The sequence below is a fragment of the Perca fluviatilis genome, chromosome 20 (assembly GCF_010015445.1).
Source record: "Perca fluviatilis chromosome 20, GENO_Pfluv_1.0, whole genome shotgun sequence".
Lineage (NCBI taxonomy): Eukaryota > Metazoa > Chordata > Actinopteri > Perciformes > Percidae > Perca > Perca fluviatilis.
Genome location: NC_053131.1, coordinates 13,936,002 through 13,958,835, shown reverse-complemented (window position 1 = coordinate 13,958,835; position 22,834 = coordinate 13,936,002). Strand labels below are relative to the sequence as shown.

The following is a 22,834-nucleotide window of genomic DNA, read 5'->3' as shown; positions in this document are numbered from 1 at the left end:
ACACGCACACGCGCACACACACACACACACACACACACACACACACACACACACACTGCATTTTTACCCTTGAGACGGGAACGCAATGGTGTAGCGTTTTTAAGATTTTTTTTTTTGTGTTTTTAAGCCCCAAAAATGGCGTCAGCGTCTAAACGAAAGGCACATCTGATTAAAAAAAATTAACGTTTTCACCCGCGAGCATATTTGTATAAACAGGGCCTAAGAAATCGTACTGGGCATTGTCTTGCTATTTTCTGACATTTCTTAGAAAATAATCAAGACAATAAACGGTTAAAACGATAGCCTGACAAGCCAGACCCACATCAAGATGTTGGGTCTGGGAACTCACCATTGACAGGGCTCAATCCGAGGGGCGGGATAAACGGTTGTCTTTCAAATTCCCTCTGCACGCAATAGGATAGCGCTACAACCAGGCAGAGCAACGCTAGTTGATAGATGAAACTTTGCCGTATCCAGTCGGCAAAACTCCAGACACATCTTCCTTTTTTAAGAATGATTTCTGTCCGTTCTTTGTTCTTTTCTCAAAGAAAAGCTTAACTCCAAGTCTTCCAGAAGACCGCTGTTCCCAGCAGCAGCAGCCATAAAGCCCCACCTGACTCTATACATGATGTGATTGGCCTGACTAGAGTTTGGTTTTTCCAACTTCGCAAGTCAACGCAGAGTGCCTAGATCCCCCTGGCTGCAAATTAAATTTGCTGCCGCTAGGGTGCAAATTTATTAAAACGATTAATTGAGAAAAAAATCTGTAGATCAAGAGGGATATATTCATAAATTAAGGGTGTAGGCCTTTTCTACCTGCAGCAGTTCTCTGCCTGATCCTCTTTTCTTTTTCCACGTCCATCTCCAGACAGCGGGTCAGGAAGGATCTGAAGACAGGAGACAGCTTCTCTGGACTCTGCCGACTCGGAGTCCCATTGGTGGCGATTAAATACAATGCCTAAGGCGAGCACAATATCAAGTTGAGAAAAGCAGTATAATATAATCTTTAAGCATTTCAACATTCATTCCTTTAAAGACTTTTGCTAACATCTGACAGATTCCAATTATTTTGTTTTTCCAGCCCTTTTGTTAATACTAATGATCAAATGTGATACTTAAAGGTCCCATGACATGGTGCTCTTTGGATGCTTTTATATAGACCTTAGTGGTCCCCTAATACTGTATCTGAAGTCTCTTTCCCAAAATTCAGCTTTGGCAGAACTACAGCCACTAGAGCCAGTCCCACAATGAGCTTTCCTTAGGATGTGCCATTTCTGTGTCTTTAGCTATTGAGGAGGAGAGAGGGGGGCAAGGTGGAGGGTGGGGGTGTGGCCTTGACCAACTGCCACTTTGCTCGTTTGAAAGCCATGATGCTCTCTCTCATGGGTTGGCCAAATTCTCTGGGGCGGGCAAAGCAGAGAAGGGGGAGGTAGCCTTGACCAGATTCCAAAACGCTCATCTGAGCTTTCATTTTCTCAAAGGCAGAGCAGGATACCCAGGGCTCGGTTTACACCTATCACCATTTCTAGCCACTGGGGACCCATAGTCAGGCTGGGGGAACTCATATTAATGTTAAAACACCTCATAAAGTAAAATTTTCATGCCATGGGACCTTTAAAGTTCACAATGGGGACACTAAAACGTCGATAGAAAAATCTGAAACTGAACTATGGACTACTTTTCCCATTGGAAGTTAAGAAAAAGTTCTGACATTTTGGAAAATATGTTTATTGCTTCCTTGACTAGAGTTAGATGAGAAGATCAATACCACGTTCATATCTGTCCAATAAATATGAAGCTACAGCCAGTTAGGTTAGCTTAGCACAAAGCCTGGGAATAGGTGAAAAAAGCCTGGTTCTGTCCAAGGGCTTTTTTTTCTGAAATGTTTTAAACTAAAAGACTAATTACATTACACACTAACAACTAACATCTCCTCTGCTCACATATTTCTGCACGTTTCACAGCTCTCTACTCTCTGTTTTAGTGTGCATGTTGCTTTTATACTCATCTTCTGCATGTTCTTCTTAATGTTCATCACTTTTCATTTTAACTGAATTTTATTAGTTTCACTCCAACAGAAAGTATTCATTCATCAAAAATGTGGAATGAAAATTAAACCATCATTAAATAAAACTGTGGATTATAATGAGTCAGTGTCTTTGTATTTCTTTTATAATATAATATATAATAATACTTTCTTGATCTTCTCACTGCATACCTAATATCATACTATACATGACAATACAGGAAGGTGTTGTGGCTTATCAATTTGTGACATTTGAATATAAAACACTTTTAAATGAAGAATAATAATTAAATATATATAACTGTAGTCCAACAACAATTCAACTTTCCCAGTTTACTCATAAAGACATTCAATTAACTTACAGGAATATAAGTTTAAAACTATATGTGTAAGAGCGTCTGTGAGTTTGTGTCAGTTTGATTTAGATTCATTGTGGTTCTGCTTGATGACTCTTGTGTTGTGTTCACTGGACCAGTTCTCCTCATCACAGTCTCTTCACCAACCCTCTGCACCTGCAGCAGGCCGCTTTCACTTCAGTCAAACTGAAGGAGGTTTTTGTACGGCGACAAATCACTGTGTAAACGCTCCACCATGGTAGCCCAGACAGTAGTAATCTCCAGCATCTTCAGCCTTAAAACCACTGATGGTTAAAGTGTAGTGAGAACCAGATCTACTGCCACTGAATCGAGGAGGAGTTCCAGTGAAGAGAGTTGATGAAGAGTATATAAGAAGTTTGGGAGCCTGTCCAGGTTTCTGAAGGTACCAACTGAGATCAGCACCAATATTTGAACTCCCTGAGGCGCTGATGGTCACAGTCCCTCCAAGACTAACAGACTTGGATTTGTCAGCCTGAGTCAGAAAATTGTTGGCAGACGACTCTGAAATGATAAAAGAAATATGACCCTAAGAAGAAATGTTAGATAGGCAACAACATGGATCAGAAGTTTAAATTATAATAAGAAGAATAAGACCAAAACGCAAAGAAAACTGGACGCAAACATTAAAAGAACAAACAGAAATTGCACCACACATCAAATTCTCCTTAAATGTCAGATACACTTTCAAAATCTCTCACCCTGACTCAGAAAACCCAACATGACAAACAGAGTTATTGGCAACATCATCCTGATGCAGTTTTCAGTGTGAGTGCATGGAAACAGTCCAGACTCTCTGTGACATAAGAACTTAAAACTGTGAGGAGCAGTGATGCATGAAAATCATGCAAAACACATCTGGGTACACCTGTCCTTGTGAAACAGAAAGGGAGAGATGAAGTGGAGTCAGTAGAGGCTACATCTCCCTGTGGACGGATTAAGAACATGTAGAATATTTGGACTTTCTGTTCCTCTTCTCTCTGCAAAATTTCCCAAAGGCCTTTGTGCTCATAAATAGATACAGACTGCCCTCTGCTGGCTGTACAGGTTAAATATCTTCACAATGACACAAGATTGATTTTGTGTTCATCACTGATCATGTACTTCAATCTGTTAATCCAGATGCTTCAGTTGGGACACTAGTGGACCAGTGGGTCAAAGGTCAGATAATGTTCGAAAGTAGGCTGCAAAGTGTCCTCTTGGATGCCCGTAGATATAATATCATGGAGTACCCTCTCCTGAGGCCCAATGGGCAAGAAAACATGATGATGTGTCCTCTGGTGGGCCCTTCATGTGGAGAAGCCACAATAAGAGAAGGCTTTATTATATAGTCCTCTAAAAGTTGAAAAAAGGAAAAGACAAACAGTCCAGGTGGGATTTCAACCCACAACCTTCACACTGTAAAACTGCATTTTTACCAGCTGAGCTGACAGAAACCTAAGATGTGGAGTGACTCTCACACAGAGAAGAATCAGACTTTGTCAACATGTTTCAGTGTGAATCTGTTTCAGTCTGTAAACTTTGTTTCTCTGCAGGTTGATGAAGATGAAGTTTCTGCAGCTCCAGTCTGCACAATGGCTGACAGGAAAGCCCTACAGCGAGTGGTAAAAAAACTGCTCAAAAAATCATTGGCACATCACTCCCGGCCATCACTGACCTTCACCACCGGTGTTTTACGATGTGCACACAATATCATCGAGGGCCACACACACACACACACACATACCCCAGTCATGGACTGTTCTCCATCCTCCCGTCTGGGAGACGTTACAGGAGCCTTAGGAGTCGCACCAGCAGGCTCAGAAACACCAAGACGCTTCTCAACACCAAGACCCAACACTAGCCCCTGCACCGCTCTGCTCCACCCCCTCTTCTTTTGCACATGGACTATGGACTGTCTGACTACCTCTGATCACCATGCCCTTTATTAATGCACCTCAAACAAAGCACTATATTTGATCATACTGCATTCTGTCTCTACTATTATATGGACTATGGACTGTCTGATTTCTCAGAACTCTATGCACTTTATTTGCTAATCCACTTTAATAATGGACTAACATGATCATACTGCATTCTGTGTTTTATGTCTTTTTTAAGCACTGCTATAAAGAAAAAGCACTTTTAATGATTGCACTACTGGTTTGATGTTAAACTGCATTTTGTTGTACTGGTTGTCCTTACTTGTGCAACGACAATAAAGTTGAATCTAATTTAATCTAATCTTTCAGTGTCAATCTGTTTAAGTCTGTAAACTTTGTTTCTCTGCAGCTCCAGTCTCATCTTCTTTGTCTCTCTGGTTTTTGGGTGTTTATCCGGCGCCAGAGATGGTCCATTGGTGAAGGACACCGCCCCGGGGACGTGGGTCTGAATCCCTCCTAAGGTATCTTACACAGGTGTGTGTGTTGAATGTGTGTTGTTTTATTTGTCTGCTCTAAAACAACAAAAACTAAAAATTTCAAACCCTCCGATCACAAAAGCCATTCGTCATTGCGCATCGACACAACATGAGGTGCTGCTGAAACTCTTAAGGGAGGAAATCTTGACTGTTAAGGTCTGCTCTCCGAATCTTGATTTTATTTTCATATTAAAGCCTATAGTAAACTTCAGAAATACATTCATCATGTATATTCATCATACACACTGTATTTAGTTGTATTGCCTGTTTTCTGCAAAAATGTGCAACACTATGTCACAAAGTGTACTTTAGATTATGTGTAAAAAGAGTCTGTATTCATTTTTATTGTTTCTTGTGACTGTGTGCATTATTGAACATCTGGAGCGGTAAAAGGGAACAAAACCTGACTGTCAGGGACATGAACATCTGAGTTTCACTTCCCCTTTTGATTGGGGTTGAACTTGATGACGTTTCTGTTAAGTTGTGCTTTGGGTGACTGTGCTATTTCCAGGTGAGCCGTGGTGCATATCAAAATCTCCTGTAGCAGGTCACAGCTGCAACACAGTGATCTGTATGCAGTCTAATTTGATGGAGGTTTTTGTATGACTCTGTATCACTGTATATGATATGGTACCATACAGTTGTAATCTCCTGCATCTTCATCCTGGACTCCACTGCTGCTGAAACGACTCAGAGTAACAGATTGACGGCTACTTATTTTGTAAAACAGCCATTTGGGAGTTCGCCCAGGTTTCTGCAGGTACCAACTGACATCATCATCAACTCCTGTACTGGCTGTGCAGCTCAGAGAGGCCGATTCTCCCACACCAACAGAGTTTGATACAAGAGACTGAGTCAAGGTTGGATTGGTCATCGATCACATCGGGTGGCTTGTGGCTTGGAGGTAGAATGTCGCCCCAATAACCACAAAGGTAGGTCCGGATCAATCCCAGGCCCCTCTTGCCACATGTCAAAATGTCCCCGCGCGCAAGACGCTGAGTCCCAAGTTGCTGTATGTATAACTATCCACTGCTCCTAATAGTTACGATTGGTTAAATGCAGTAATAGAATTGTACTGTTTGTATGTGACGAATAACGAAGAAAATAAAACTTTGCATGTAATATATTATAAGAACAGTTCTAACATAAAACCAACTGTATATTTAAAGGTTGGTTAGTGCACTTGCTATACAGCCAATGACATCAAATCAGTATCTCACCCTGAAATTGGACAGGCGGTATCACCAGGAAAACCTGTAACATCTTCATTATGGATGTATGCTTGTGTGAGATAAAATAATAAAATAATGTGTTACTTGGCATAAGACTTGGCTTAAAACCAGCTGATGTGCAGGGAAGCACAACAGATATTCAAATGATGTATGTGGGTGGATACGATGTGCCTGTGAGAATTGTGTATGTTTCTGCCACATAAAGATGAATACTGCTATGCTATCTTGTGTCAAAATAGGATAATGTAAATTAATTTGAATCATTCACATTATGGACAGAACACCCATCCCTGCTTTATAGGAGCAAGATCCTCAGTCTTTGTAGACGTTTTGTATGACTGTAGATGTTTTCTATTTAAAGTAGTTTTTAGTCTCTTTATGGCTATGTTTTTTTGACCCTTTGAGGTTGATTTGTCTCTCTCTGTGGTTGTTTGGTGTCTCTTAGAAGTAGTTTTGTCGGTTTTGCGTCTCCTTGTGTGTATTTTCTTTGTCATTTTGCGTCTCTTTGTGGTTGTGTTGCATCTGTGTTATTTTACGTATCTGTGGTGGTCATTTTTTTTCATCTCTTTTTGAAGTATTTTGCATCTCATTGTAGTTGTTTGATTGACTTTCCAACAATGAATGCTACCAGTCTCTTCAAACAGAAGCTCTTGCCCAGGGGCCCCGGACAACACAGGCCCCTAAGCCAGGTAGGCCCGTCCAGTGATCCAGACACAAGCCTGTTAAGGTCCACCTTTAATAATAATTTACATACTGCTTGGATGATATTCAATGCCAGAAATTGTTGGTTTCATGATTAACAATAACACATTCATTTTACACTATTCGAACATTCATATTACATGTATAACTGGAATGTGTGTTCTGGTCAAAAGCAACATAACAGTGTATTTCCAGCTAGTAAATAATATTCGCAAGTACTCAGTATGTGTGTGTCAACCTGTTGAGTACCATTCGTGTGGGTTTTACTGCATCATGTATCTGTTAAAGGCACATTTAGTCAATGTTTTTAAACGCTTTCTAGTGATTGTCTAATCATGCTGGAAAAATGCTGGTATAAACCAATCTCATTTGATACTCCAAGCAGGTTAAAACAATCATTTCTTAATACTGCTTTACCCGATTGTCTTAGGCCTATCAATACAATTTATGGTTTGAAGGCCATAATTACACAGTTCAGGGAACTGGGTATGAATTGGTACACACAAAAAAAAAAAAACTAATTTGCCTTCTGTTGTGTTAGTAAAAAATATAAAACAATGATATACATACTTTTTAAAAGCTGTTAAAAATACAGGACATCACCAATACATAATATACAAAAATAATGCAAAGTCTTCCTCCAGTTTAACACATTCGCACAATTTCATCCAGTCTTTGCGTTGTACTCACACCAACACACCGACAGTAAGGCATCTATTGCAAAAGGCACACCTAAAGACAAACAGAACATCTAGAAGAAACATCATAGTGATAGAAATGTGACTTTAAACATCAGAGTGTTCAGATGGGTTTGCATAGTTTGTAGAAGAGCCTGCACAGAGAGTTTGATAGCAGAGGTGTGTAAAGTTTGAGTGTTAATGAAAATGTTGGTGCTTGGTAACACCCGAAGCTGCCACCAGAGGGTGGAAATCCACAACAGAAAAATATATGGGCCTTTTTTTATCTACCATTATAAAATAAAAAAGGTTTCATGTACAGAAACTAGAATCCCATTCCTTTTAATAGAATGGTGACATTTTCAGTGAGACACAGGGTCAAATGGACACACTGATTTGGCTTTCCCAGGGCACAAAGACTGCACTGTCCCATGCTGTGAGCCACAGTCCAGCACAGTATTTGGTACACTTTAGTTTTCCATGTCACTTACAAAACTTTCAGGACGCACATGTGCAACCACCATAGCAACAGCAACCATGGAAACCAGTTGCAAAGGTTCCAGCCTCTCCACATAAACATTCTCTCAATGAAGAAGGTCGCAAATGTCATAAAACTTTTATCTAATACAAAAGAATTTAACTTTCAGCTCCTAACTGGACGAGTGAGAGGACACTAAAAATAAAGAATGTGATTGTCCAAACTTTAAGTCTAAAGGGCTCCTACAGTAAGTCACTACCGGCCAACAAAATATGATAAACAACTAATAAAAAGGACAGTGAGAAAATTAAGATCAGTTCACTGGCAAATTTAAAACAATCCAGTAAAACCAGAGGTGATGATTTGCACAACTCGCCACTCCTTGTACAAATGCATTTTGCAGGCCTGAAGAACTTCACCATCTATTCAAACAAAAAAAACGCCTCTGAGGGATAAGATCCTTTGTGAATATGGCCGTCGGTGTGCAAAGAGTCTTGAACCTTTGCAATTGCGATCCCCGCGTTCCTGATATGCATACTGTAGTAACCAGCGTCAACATCAACAACACACACGTGCTCTGGCTGCAACAAATAGAAAAGCCATTATGGCTGTATGCGGCTTTAGAACAAGGCACAAAACATAAGATAAATCTGGCATCAGTACAAAAAAACACTGGGAGGAGTGGAGAAGCATGTTGTGACCCTTTGAAGAAACACAAACACTAGCAGGGTGCTGACAGTCATCAAACGGAGACCAGTAGAAGTTGCCGGCTGGATTGGGTGCCACTGGTGTCAGCTCTTATAGTCCTTAGAGACTGGGATTTAGCGGTTGCTCCTCATGGCCTCCTTGGCTGCCAGGATGAGCGGGGTGAGGCTGGACAGAGGCTTGGCCAGCTTCAGGAATGGGTGCTACAGACAGACGGACAAAGAAGTGCACACATGAAACATAATAATAAGTTGCAGAATGAACTACATTTTTGGGATTAAAAATGTGTGCACAGGGATTTGGGGCTGTGGATTGGACAAAACATGTCATTTTGGACTCTGAGGCTATGTTTAGACGGAAACGATCTGAAGAGAAAACGCAAAAGTGGCGTTGCGTTCTCACTTTTTATTCCGCATTTAGACGAGCGTTTTGGGGGGGAAATCTGCGTGCATATGGTGACGCAAAGGTGTGTGAAATTCGATGTAGTATGCACACCAGGCGGCTAGGTGGTAGGCCTAGTGTGAAGCACTGCCACACAACACCACTAAGTCCGCGTGCCTGCGTAGAACCTTCCTTCTACTTCTCTCCCTAGTAGCGGGAAGCAAACAACAAAAGCTGACAATTTTGTCTGGACAGATGAGGAAGTGGAGTTATTGCTCCAAACAATGCACGCACACGCACAGCTACCACAACACACACACACAAACAGTGCATTTTTACCCTTGAGACGGGAACGCATGGAGCGTTTAAGATTTCAATTTGGAGGGTGGTTTACTTTTTTGTGTTTTTAAGCCCCAAAAACGGGCTCAGCGTCTAAACGAAAGGCACATCTGATAAAAAAAATTACGTTTTTCACCAGCGAGCATATTTGTATAAACAGGGCCTAAGAAATCGTACTGGGCATTGTCTTGCTATTTTCTGACATTTCTTAGAAAATAATCAAGACAATAAACGGTTAAAACGATAGCCTGACAAGCCAGACCCACATCAAGATGTTGGGTCTGGGAACTCACCATTGACAGGGCTCAATCCGAGGGGCGGGATAAACGGTTGTCTTTCAAATTCCCTCTGCACGCAATAGGATAGCGCTACAACCAGGCAGAGCAACGCTAGTTGATAGATGAAACTTTTGCCGTATCCAGTCGGCAAAACTCCGAACACATCTTCCTTTTTTAAGAATGATTTCTGTGCCGTTCTTTGTTCTTTTCTCAAAGAAAAGCTTAACTCCAAGTCTTCCAGAAGACCGCTGTTCCCAGCAGCAGCAGCCATAAGCCCGCCCACTGACTCTATACATGATGTGATTGGCCTGACTAGAGTTTGGTTTTTCCAACTCGCAAGTCAACGGAGAGTGCCTAGATCCCCCTGGCTGCAAATTAAATTTGCTGCCGCTAGGGTGCAAATTTATTAAAACGATTAATTGAGAAAAAAATCTGTAGATCAAGAGGGATATATTCATAAATTAAGGGTGTAGGCCTTTTCTACCTGCAGCAGTTCTCTGCCTGATCCTCTTTTCTCCACGTCCATCTCCAGACAGCGGGTCAGGAAGGATCTGAAGACAGGAGACAGCTTCTCTGGACTCTGCAGCTCCGGAGTCCCATTGGTGGCGATTAAATACAATGCCTAAGACGAGCACAATATCAAGTTGAGAAAAGCAGTATAATATAATCTTTAAGCATTTCAACATTCATTCCTTTAAAGACTTTTGCTAACATCTGACAGATTCCAATTATTTTGTTTTTCCAGCCCTTTTGTTAATACTAATGATCAAATGTGATACTTAAAGGTCCCATGACATGGTGCTCTTTGGATGCTTTTATATAGACCTTAGTGGTCCCCTAATACTGTATCTGAAGTCTCTTTCCCGAAATTCAGCTTTGGTGCAGAACTACAGCCACTAGAGCCAGTCCCACAATGAGCTTTCCTTAGGATGTGCCATTTCTGTGTCTTTAGCTATTGAGGAGGAGAGAGGGGGGCAAGGTGGAGGGTGGGGTGTGGCCTTGACCAACTGGCACTTTGCTCGTTTGAAAGCCATGATGTCTCTCTCTCATGGGTTGGCCAAATTCTCTGGGCGGGCAAAGCAGAGAAGGGGGAGGTAGCCTTGACCAGATTCCAAAACGGCTCATCTGAGCTTTCATTTTCTCAAAGGCAGAGCAGGATACCCAGGGCTCGGTTTACACCTATCACCATTTCTAGCCACCGGGGGACCATAGTCAGGCTGGGGGAACTCATATTAATGTTAAAACACCTCATAAAGTAAAATTTTCATGCCATGGGACCTTTAATGATCACAATGGGGACACTAAAACGTCGATAGAAAAATCTGAAACTGAACTATGGACTACTTTTCCCATTGGAAGTTAAGAAAAAGTTCTGACATTTTGGAAAATATGTTTATTGCTTCCTTGACTAGAGTTAGATGAGAAGATCAATACCACGTTCATATCTGTCCAATAAATATGAAGCTACAGCCAGTTAGGTTAGCTTAGCACAAAGCCTGGGAACAGGTGAAAAAAGCCTGGTTCTGTCCAAGGGCTTTTTTTCTGAAATGTTTTAAACTAAAAGACTAATTACATAACCAACTGAAAATAAGTGAAATGGCCGCCACCTGGCCATTCTTTCTCCAAGCACACACTCACCCTGAGAGGGTTCTCGTTGAGATATGGAGGTTCTCCCTCCACCATCTCTATGGCCATAATCCCCAAAGACCAAATGTCCACTTTGGGCCCGTAGGCTTTCCTGGTAACCACCTCTGGAGCCATCCAGTACGGGGTTCCCACCATGGTGCTGCGTTTGCTCTGCTCGGGCGTGATCTGGGCGCAGAAGCCGAAGTCGGCTGCAAAGAGAGAAAGGAATGGTTGAGATCAATGTATTCATGATCCTTACCACAGTTAAGATTAAAAGTAAACCTGCAAATGAGAAAAAGAAGAAGTGTGGCAATAGTATTCAGTTAGATATATGCGAGTGCTCTCCCTTACTGAGTTTGACCGATCCGTCCATCCCCAGCAATACGTTGTCGCTCTTGATGTCTCTGTGGATGACCTGGTTGGCATGAAGAAACTCCAGAGCCTGGAGGACCTGAACGCAGAGAGGGAGGAAGGTTAGGATCCCCAAAAGCACAAGCACACATGTGACGCTATACACATTCCTGCCAATCTTATCACACTATTCGGCTGACCGACAGGTGGCAGTATTGCGGAACACAGCAATATGCAGGGAGGGAGAGAGAAGACTGCAAGCTTGTAAACATGGATGTGAACTATTCCGTTTTTAAACATTTATTACAAATCGGCTTTGCAAATGTGTTATGAGGAAGGAAATGCATTTATCACGTTTCTTAGATCTCAGGGATGCACACATTTTGGTAAGTAACTCTTACAAGACACGTGATAAATACGGGCTCTGGTCAATAAATGATCCAAAAGCTAACATGAGAGGATGTAAGTGGGTCATACTACCTCTCTGCAGACGGCGGCGATCTGAGCCTCGTCCATGCATGTCTCTGTCACAACATCAGTTAGGGAGCCACCAGCCAGGTACTCCATCACCACGAAAAGCTCGTCTCCCACGAGGAAACTAAAAAAACACACACACACACACACACACACACACACACACACACACACACACACACACACACACACACACACACACACACACACAGTCAAATCCACAGAGCAGTCGACTTACAGTTGGTGCTGTGGATGTGTGCTGTAGGTCTGTCTGTACTGTATGTGTTAGGTCAGTGTTACCTATCTACGAAGTTGACAATGTTGGGGTTCTTCATCTCCTTCATGACCAGGATCTCATTGATAATAAGCTCTTTCTTCGGCTGCTTCTGCAAGTTGATCTGTTTGATGGCCACCTGCAGAACACAACATCCTGTAAAAGTGGTACAGCCTATACACGCAAGCTTTATGGGAAATTGCAAGGTACAACTAATTAACTTGCCACTAGTCTATACCGTAGGCATACTTTTAACTTGTTGAAATTTGGACTGTCAAATTCAGAAGCTGCCGAGAGAAAACATAGATATTTTAGATAGATAGATATATACGTTAGGTTTTTAGTATGTATTTTGAATACAAATCTTGTTGCAAGAGGAAGATATCTCTCCTTTGATAGGTTTCTGTAGTATATAAAATAACAAATGTAAAATATCTGTATTGAAACAAAGAAGCCTTCCCTAAACTATAACAATAATTTAACAGAATCAGCACTTCAACCAACAGTGATTTCTTTCAGTTACTTTCCATTGCTTCAACCCTACCAATGATGTTTGGGTCATTTTTGCAGAGGCAGAGAAGGACACAGGAAGAAGTAACCTTACCTCTTGTCCTGTGGCAACATCTATGGCCGTGTAAACTGTGCCAGATGCCCTGAAAGTAAGAAACAGTAAGAAGTGAAATAACCTTTACAGTTTTTTTTCAGATTGCTAAACGACAGCGGGGACGACTGGAGCTACATGTACAAAACTCTAACTACAGTCTGCACAGCAGAAGTTCATATGGACCAATCTCTAGTTTGTTTTTCATTGCTTGAACACAGTTTTCAGAACTCTACACATTTATCCCATGACTTTAACCACAACCTGCACAACACTGTGGATTTACAGCACTTTGTTCAAATGCTAACACACTGCTGTCAAAACTCTTAACCACACATTCAAAACACAATGGATTTCAGCCTGTATTTCAAACACTGCTGATTGCAATTTCAACTGAAAGACCGGTTAGTGAACACATACTGCATATATATAGGGAAAGCTCAGAAAGACTTTTTTTTTGGAAATAAAGAAACACCAAATAAGAATGAACCAGTTATACACTATACTGTTTCAGAGAAACAGTGAACAGGTAAAAGAGCAACGATACCAATATGTCCAGGTCAGATGACACAGCTATTAAAAAAAAATTTGAAAACTACCTTTACTACAGTAAAACTGCACATTTACTGTTTTTCAGAAAGTAATGGAGGTGGAAGCAATGGAAACACCACATTACTTTGTATTTAGAGATGATGCAGGTGCATGGCAAGCCAGGACATCCAATGTTCTTTGTTATTACATACCTCTAGTTTTGAACTTTTTTTCCAGTCATTACATAAACTATTACAGGCAAAATAAAATTATATCTATTGAAGCAAACTGCTGATTTTCATTCCTTTTTCTTTACTACAAAAACTGGTATGTTATAAAATAAAAATGTTCACTTGAAAGAATTTCACTCTTTTCTTTAAAGAAACTATTGATAGGTGTGAAGTCACTACAATGATTGAATCTGCGGGCACCCAAATAGCTCAGTTGGTAGAGCAGGCGCCCATATAGCGAGGTTTACTCCTTGACGGGGTGGGCCTGGGTTCGACTCCGACCTGCGGCCCTTCGCTGCAGGTCATTCCCTCTCTCCCCTTTCATTTCTTCAGCTGTCTTGTCAATAAAGGCCTAAACATGCCCAAAAAATAATCTTAAAAAAACAAATTATTGAAACTGTAAAGATGAAGAGTTTGTAATTTGTGTATTGGTGTTTGATGCTAGTGTTTTTACCCTCAGTGTGTTCTGAGTGACGGTGTGTGTTATCTAGATGAGGATTGTTCATAGTGTTTGGCTGCACTGAGTCTGTTCGGAGACGTGTGTGAAGAGTTGTGTTGTTTGAAATGAGTTTTGCAGATGATGTGAACAGTTTAGTTCAGGGGGCTGTTGGTAGTGCAGACTGTGGTTAGAGTTTTGCACATGTGGCTTCAGTTGTGACCACTGTCGTTTAGCAATCATAAAAAAACTGTTATAACCTTCTCCTTTTTGTCTGTTTGGACTAGCAACCCGATAAACATCTTCCATAAAAACATTTTCAGTGTTCAAATTATCCTGAATTCTGACTCACCCCTGGCCGATCTTCTCATAGCGGGTGTATTTCTTCTTAGGATCTCCAATGCTGACAATCGTTCCTAGGAGACAAAAATAGTCAGCTCTACTAGATCCAAAAATAGATGCAGCTCTGCCCGCGATGTGTCATTTCTGGCGGGTATCTGCGTGTGTGTTTTACATACTGAGTTTCTCCATGATCTCCTCGTCGGTCATTTTGCCTCCTCCTCCTCCCTTCTTCTTCTGTTTGTCGCCTGCCTTAGAGGCGCCGTCCACCTCTGTAGCTGGGAGTGGGTCTATCACCGACCTCGTGTACATCTGACCGAACACAGGAACAAATTCAGCAATACTGACCTGGGGTGATTTGCCCCTTCTTATTTTTAGCTGCAGATTGGATATTCAGCTTACTTTAAAGTCATAAAGACTAAATGTATCTCTGCAAACCAGTATCAACAAAGACACATTACAACAAATTAAAGTTTTTAAAAGCAACACATCACAATCTTTTTATCTTGACTCACTGATTTTGTGTGTTCCGGCCGCGGTGCCACAATTGGAGGTGGTGTGTCATCATCTTCATCATCGTCTCCATCCTTTCCACCTGAGGGAGAGGTCGCTGAACCCTGCTTGCCTGACTGCAACAGCAAACATACGTAGATTAGGGACAGTCAGAAACTGCTGAATGTATTCAATTTAATGTTAGGAATGAGAGTGGAAGGGATGAATGAACTCCTCACCGACTGTGAGTCTTTATCTGAAAGAGATAAAAGCGTGAGGACAGATGAGTGAGTCTGCACAGTTGCAACATTAAACTTTGATTTATCTGTGTAGCTAAATAAAACTGACCCGAGGCGGAAAAACTGAGGTATTTCTGTTTTCCACTGGTGGAGTCGTAGAACTTCAGAATGTCGAGGACGGCCTGAGGATTCTGTTTCTGTTCTGATTTACTGATGTTGGAGGTCTGTAGGAGACGGGCCCACTGCTCCGGCATGCCCTGGACATACACACAAACACACATTTAAAAAACCTATACAGAGGTCTACCCATAAAATACACTTTAAGAGTTAAATGAGTAAATTGATAGAATTCTCATGTCTATATGGTACATATGTGGCGGGAAATTAGTGAGATTTTGGAAAGAGCCAGGCAAGCTGTTTACCTCCGTTTCCAGTCCTAATGCTAAGCTAAGCTAATTGGTTCGAGGCGAACTACACATTTAGCGTACAGACATGAGAGCGACGTCAATCTTCTCATCTAACTCTCAGCAAGAAAGAAAATAAGTGTATTTCCAAAATGTTAGAAGTTTGAATGGTGCAGTAAGCCAAATTCTGGTCTGTAAAATGTCCCAATTATAAACAAGCACATTGCACATTATTAATTTAAGGTTAGATACTTACAGTAAACTCTCCAGTGACAGAATCAAAACCCACATGGATGGTGTGTTCAAAGTCTGAGGGGGAGGAGATCTCAGGCCTGTCCTTGTCGCGGTCCTTCTTCCTGCCTCCTGCAAGTAAAGGTTAAGGGTCAACGTGTTGGTCACCCGCTGCAGTGCGTGTTTTTTTTTGCACTTATGTGTGTCTACGTAAATGTCTGTGTTCTCCACATCTCTCACCTTTCTCAGGGGCAAACATTGAGATTATCTTATTTCTGGACTTCCTTTCCTCCGGTACGGACGGCAGTGGCCGAGAGTTGTGATTGGCCGACTGGGGGTCCTTGGCTCCTCCTCCTTGGCTGCTCATCCTGACAGGGGGGGCGGGGGGCTTGTCCTCACACACTCCGCTGTCACACATCTACACACACGTACACCTGAACGGACAGGATGAGACAATGCATATAAAAAATAGAGTAAGTCAGTTGCACGCTCAGTCACTGGTATCACTTCTTCCTGTTTTTTTTCATATTTCACAATGCTAGTCAAAGCTATACATGTTAGCCCAAAATGCTACTGAGAAACGGCTGTAAACCAAGAGTAGCTTAGCCTACATTACACAGAGAAAGAAACAACTCAACAACAAATTAAGGAAAACTCACACAGACCTAACTAATCCATCCATGCCACAATCTGTGGGTCAGCACCGTGTTGGAGCGAAGGGAACAGAGAGTGTGAACAGGAAGCAACGCTGAATGGGCAAAGTGACGTGTTGAGTCTTGTTCACGGTTACGCATGAATGAGGAAGGAAAAGGGGCAGAGAGAGAGAGAGAGAGAGAAAGAAAGAGGAGTGTCTAAGAGTTAGAATGGTATGACAACTGGAGCTAAAGGGAGAGGAGTGAAAAGACAAACAGCTCAGAAAGGAGGACAACTGAGCTGGATAGTGTGAAACCTCAATAACACAATGAAGACAACAGTTAAGTACTGTACTTAGGGAATTTAGCAGTATTTATACTTGATTTCATGCTACTTCATACTTTCACTCCACTACATATGATAAGGTTCTAAAATGCAATGCATTGTTGTATATTAAACCAGTGGTTTCCAATCTTGTTGGCTTGTTTTAGGCATATTAAGTTGGACTGTGAATAAAAGGATATTTACTCATAATTTAGTATTTTAACATTGATGTACTGATTCTTAATTTGAGTACTTCTTCCACCACAGTAAACACTTTATATTCATTACCCTAATATGGTGAAATTACACACACACACACACACACGCACACACGCACACACACCTCTCTTACAGTCTTGCAGAGCTTGCAAGCCGTTTGATCGACTCTGAGCAGCATCCTGCATTCTCGGTGACATCACAGACGGGAAACAGGAAGCAAACAAAGGTTTCCTCACTTCCTGTGTCTGACCGCTAATGACACACCACATATTAAAACCCGGATAACAGACGTGGCTCAGGTACAGTGGGTATGCCTATGACCTCTTCTTCACACATAAATCCTCCTGAAACAGCTCTGCTAACATGATTCCCCTCTGATACAAAACACCATGAAATAAGTTAAATCAGGAAAACTGAGACTTGCAGAGACCTGGCTCCATCGCGGCATCCCGGATCGTACGGTTACTCTCCCTTGACGGGCAGACCGCGTTCTGCGCCGACAGAGCGCAGGACTCTGGTGGGACGAGGGGAGGCGGACTCTATGTTTGCATCGGGGATGCTTGGTGTTCAATTGTAGTCAAAGTTGATGGACAATTTGCCTGATTTTTTATGTTAAGATGCAAGCCATTTTAGTAGCATAAAGGGACTACAACTGCTTTTTGTTGTGCAACCCTAAGTTGTATAACGGCAATTAATGAACCTTGAACCTGTGAAGCTATCTTGATACAGACTCCTGTCCTGAACACATTAACCTACACACACATTAAGACTTTGAGGTAATCGAAAAAGCCCTTTCACACAAAGCGAGAAAGTCCTTAGGCCATTAGTTGAAGACACATCAGCACTAACTTGCCTCAAGGATAAATGATTCCCCTCCCTGCATCATTTCTGAAACATTCACTGTACTGTAAGTCAGATGCTTTATGATGGAAACTATCCTAGCTATCACTGCTACTGACTCTACTGAACTCTTCCTTTTATATAGCACATTTTCAATATCTTTAGTTTTCTATACTGTATACTATACTTTGTTTTTGCATTACATTTGCACTATTTATAATGTATTATTGTATAGTACCTGTATATATTACTGATCTTTATAATTATATATATTACTTATCTTTTTATCTTTATTTGTATATTATACTTGTTGTACCTGTCCTTATTGCACCGTGGGTCGGATAGTAACTTATTTTCGATTCCTCTGTATGTCAGGCACATATTGCAGAATTGACAATACAGTTGACTTGACTACTATGCAATGATTTTGAATCACAGGATGGCTGTGAGCTACCTAAAGTGGCAACTTACATCATGTAAGCTGATCAAACCTAACATTTTCCAATGTGGCACATCATTATAAAAACACCACCCAATGAGCTAGTCCCCCCTACAGAACATGGAACAGTCCTCTAGCTCTCTTTACGCCCACAAACACCTTTTCAATGCCTTTGTCTCATCCATAAAAGCTGCTAAATACTCACCTGTTCGTTTCCTCTTCTGCGTCCTACAGAAGACCAAGGAAACAATAAAAACTGATGTATTCCCAGTGTATGCACCTCTTTCTCCAGTGCTCATTTATCTACTTAGCTCTCAATGTTTCCTTACCCCTCTTTTCTCTTCTAAAGGCAGGTCTTAGCAGGCGGCCTCATTCCTCAGCGAGCTTGGATGGGACAAGTGTATTCTTGCCCGGGCAGGATAAAATTAGACCCAGTCCAGCCTTAATGTGCATTTTCTAAGTCAGTGTGTGTGTGTGTGTATGTGTGTGTTGGACTGAATGTTGGGTGCTGGCTGGCTAGGCTGAGACAAGTTGTCTCTCAGTAGGAATTCCATAGCTGCAGGGCTTGGGCGTGTTCTCCTGTCCGCACACATATACACACGCTCCTCCTCATTCCCTGCCCTAAAACACACATTTCCCATGCCAACAGGGGCGCCATTGTGAAGACTTGAATATCTTTTATGTAGCTTCGAGCTAAGCTTACTGAGCGCAGCAAAAACAACTTTGAGGGGTGCAGGCAGGTGAACGAATCAGCAGCCAGTACTGCAGGCTACATGCTTGTGTGTTTCTATTACTGCACACACCCTAGCACTACTTACGTGATTAATGTATGAATTAGATAAATTGTTAGCAGAGATCAAGGCTTAATCATTAACTTAATTTTGGGACATTTTTGGAAATATTGTTTCTTGCCAAGAGTTAGAGGAGAAGATCCATACTAGCTGGAGTCAGAAGCCGGTTAGCTTAGCTTAACCCGAAAACACAGCAAGAAAAGTGTAAAAAAAGAACAATTCTGCCTCTAACGTGTGCCGGTCTATGTTGCTGTGCTAAGTTACTGGCTTGAAGTTACTGGCTTCAAACAGGGCCAAGCTAACTAACTCTTTCCAGTCTTAATGCTAAGCTAAGGTAACCCCGCCTGCTAGCTTCAGATATGTATCATATTGATCTTCTAATCTAACTCTTGGCAAAAAAGCGAAATGTGCATATTTCCCAAAACTATTCCTTTAAGCCATTTATCAAGTACAAAGGCCAAAGATTGGTGGTTACAGCTTCAGAAATGTGAACTGTTGCTTGCTTTCCTCTATTAGATATACAATATGGATATGAAATAGAGAAAAGCATTTACATGCATTCAGTGACAATGAGACACTGACTACATGTTTGGCCTCACAGCAATCCTTGGTGCATAATGTGGTCTTGGTGCAATTTACAGTTTTTATCTCAGTGAGTTTCACTCAGTGAGGCAGCTGGTGTACAGATGTCAATTTTGTCTCTGCAGATACCATAGACCCTAGTTAAGGTATCAAAATAGTTATTGGTTACATAGTTACATTATTGATTCATTTGACCATTATTTTTATGATTAATTAACTAATCATTCAGTCTTAAAAATTCTCTCATTTTATGCTGGAACTAGCTAATGTTTGGCGTTTATTTTGTTCCTAATCGTTTTAGCTCTATTGATGTGGATATGTTCCACTTTTAATTGCAGGCTGCACTTTTCCTTCACATTCCTCTCTCTATGCTTTTATTTTTTTCTAATTCCTCCCCTTAAACTCTGCATGCTTGCTAACCACACATACTTTTTCATATCCAGACAGCATCCAACTGCATCTCTCATCTGTTCTCAATTCACAGAAGCTCTCTTTTCATCATCGCCGTGCCTCAGAGCCTGCCACATCCCTCTGGCTTTATAATTTCTATTCCTCATTCTGTGCTCTCTCGCTGCATCAGAGCACTTTCTATTCCCTGTGGCTGGCCGCCATCAAGGGAAGCCCACTTCCTCATCCTGGAACTCCCCGAGCCCCAGAGGGTCACAGGACCGGGCCGGCCAACCAGAGCGCAGCAAACACAGCCACCGAGCTGTTTACAGGAAGTGGACAGCAGGCCTTTTGTATTCGGCTTCTATAAAAGGAAATTCTGCGGAGGACTTCCTGGAAGGAGTGATGAAGCCGACACACACAAACACTTCATTCACTCACACAGAAACACACACACACACAGACACACACACACATTTGTACTATGTATGTGCACACACACTCCCTCTACAGTTCACTTCACTGATTATAGGTCTGGCCGTGAATGAGGCGTAAACACACAGCCCAGCTGCGCACCCACACTTGAACACCTTATCCTGTTATTCCAACAGCTGCCCCACCCCTGTGTCAACATTTTGACGAATCAAATTACCAACCTGGCAACATGAAGTCCCAGGTTGCACTAAAGTTTGTACCAGGTACAAAACCAAGCTCAGGACTCAGGTTTTAGGGCATGAATGACTGAACCAGTGTAGGCACAGGATACCAGTCTGGACTGAGGAATCACAGTCACAGATTTGTACACTGATGTGTAGCAGTTGCAGACAAGGTAATAGCTAAGGCCCTGCATCAGCCTGGAAGGCATGAGTCCAAACTTCCCCGGTCACATTCTTGCATTATATTTTCTGTAATATAGCTACATGAAGGTCTAAATGCTGTTAAAGCCTTCTCCACACTGCCAGGAGTACACGTCTGGTGTCCTTGTGGTTGTTTGCAGGTAAAAACATTTAGTAGGTAGCACAGGTGGTAAGCAACTAAACGTAGGTACAATTATTTAGAGAACTATACAATACATCTAGCCAGTTTACTGCTGCTTTTGCAGAGGTGATCATTGCGAAACCCTGAGCTGTAAACGTACAAACAAATGTGTAGCTTCCTATACAGTATACTGTATGAATGTTGTACATTGTTGCACAGAATAACATGAAGTGATAGCCAATCTTACATAAAAATGAATTCTTTGAAACACACGTTTTACACGCGTGTCTTCTGCTTTATTCAATTACCTTTTATTAAACCAGCTTCTGAACTGCTTTCAGATATTCACAGGTCCATTTCAGTAAAGTATGCCAGACTCCATTGGCTGTTATTACAGATGTTGTGTGTGTTATGTGTTATTACAATACTATAGAGTCCCCGTAGACTCTCATACTTTGGTTTGAATTTAAAAGAAAGCAAGCCACAATACCCACTAACACTAGGATCTGGATCTCGTGACTGCTGTAGCCGACTTTTTACTTTTTATCTCCTAAGGAGACTAGAAAAGTGTCTCCTCCACAGTTATAGAAGAAGCCACTCAGTCTGACTGCTTCCTGTACCAAAATAAAGTATGTAGTAACAAAACTATTACCAAAGAATCCATTTTTATGTAAGATTGATTGATTGGCTGTGTTGAATGAGCAAATGTAAACTTACCGGTTGCTGTCAACAGCAAAAAAAAATCAACCGCACTCTAGCCAAAACTCCCGAAACTCCGCCCCGTCTCTGGTGATTTTTGACTCCGTTTAAAGCCCGGATTTGACGCTGAGATTTCAAAAACTTCCCTGGTGGTGAGAAAAACGTTATCGTTTTTAATCACACACTTTAATCCTGTCTCTCTCCCCCAATACTACTGTCTCTTTGCTTGGCCCGGGGAGGAACCTGGCGTGGATGAAGCGGAACGTCGTGAAAACAAACAGAGGAATCCGAACCACACGGCTTCCGTAGCGCTCATTGGAGAAAACCGGACAAAACCTTATATGCTGTCTATGGACAAAACGCAGAGAGCGCGTAAGTGCGTGTAGTTGGCAAAAGCTACCGCTTTGCACCAATGCTGTGCACTGTCGGACTGTAAAAGTAGACGGACACACACCGGAAACAAGGTGACTTTGATTTCAGAATAAAAATAATATATATTTCTTTTTTAAGCCAATGTGTTGCAACCTCTACATCTATGATAGGGGCACATTATTATTTTCGTTATTGATTACTCCATTCATTATTTTCATGATCAACTGTTTTGTCTTTACAATGCCAGAATATTGTGAAAATAAAGATTACAGTCTCCCAAAACCTGAGGTGACGTTCAGCTTGCCTGTAGTTTTCCGACAGTCAAAACCCAATTTAAAAGTAGTGAATTTAAAGAATATATATTAGAAATTATCTCTAAACACTAAAAAATATGTAAAAATGTACGGTGAACTTTTAAAAGTATAATATAAATGTTGTATTGTTATTAATATTTTTATTTATTTAAATTCATATTCTTGTTTATCTGTACCATTATGAAATGTTTGTATATTTAATTTGAATGTTTGCAGTTCTGGCTGAATGTTGCTTAGGTTTAAAAACGACAAGTTTCAGATGCAAATTTTGGATCACATCATTACCTACAGGCCAATACAGCTAGCATATGTGAAATGACAGCAGCGACTATATTTTTTATAAATATTTATTCATTTACATTTCAAACTATAAACAAATGTGCACACATCATGTGTACTTGTAGCATTATTATAAAATGTCACATAACAAGGGATTTA

General features: G+C 41.3%; 1 protein-coding gene across 6 annotated transcripts; it reads right to left on the bottom strand.

The window, feature by feature from the left end:
• Positions 1-6,748: 6,748 nt before the first annotated feature.
• On the bottom strand, positions 6,749-22,110 carry LOC120549485 (serine/threonine-protein kinase PAK 2-like). Of its 6 annotated transcripts, none has more exons than XM_039786446.1 (16): positions 21,729-22,110; positions 16,484-16,593; positions 16,059-16,252; positions 15,844-15,950; positions 15,293-15,440; positions 15,184-15,200; positions 14,968-15,081; positions 14,632-14,764; positions 14,466-14,529; positions 12,920-12,968; positions 12,342-12,454; positions 12,048-12,165; positions 11,568-11,667; positions 11,229-11,425; positions 10,075-10,212; positions 6,749-8,795 (listed from the first exon to the last, which is right to left on the bottom strand). In XM_039786446.1, exons 3-16 carry the CDS (start codon positions 16,234-16,236, stop codon positions 8,709-8,711), a joined length of 1,563 nt encoding a protein of 520 aa, XP_039642380.1. In that variant the 5' UTR covers positions 16,237-16,252; positions 16,484-16,593; positions 21,729-22,110; the 3' UTR covers positions 6,749-8,708. The 6 variants fall into 6 exon arrangements, with proteins under 6 accessions (XP_039642380.1, XP_039642381.1, XP_039642379.1 ...); XM_039786447.1 differs by lacking the exon at positions 21,729-22,110 and adding an exon at positions 18,479-18,585 and having other exon boundaries at positions 16,478-16,593; XM_039786445.1 differs by lacking the exon at positions 21,729-22,110 and adding an exon at positions 18,479-18,585.
• Positions 22,111-22,834: the final 724 nt, after the last annotated feature.

Bases quoted from the DNA above. Each gene is read 5' to 3' on its own strand.
- LOC120549485 (XM_039786446.1), bottom strand. From the start codon at position 16,236: ATGTGTGACAGCGGAGTGTGTGAGGACAAGCCCCCCGCCCCCCCTGTC. The intron at 15,951-16,058 runs GTGAGAGATGTG...CTTTACTTGCAG, and splicing joins AATGTTTGCCCCTGAGAAAG to GAGGCAGGAAGAAGGACCGC. The intron at 14,765-14,967 runs GTGAGTCAAGAT...GTGTTCGGTCAG, and splicing joins GGCCGGAACACACAAAATCA to ATGTACACGAGGTCGGTGAT.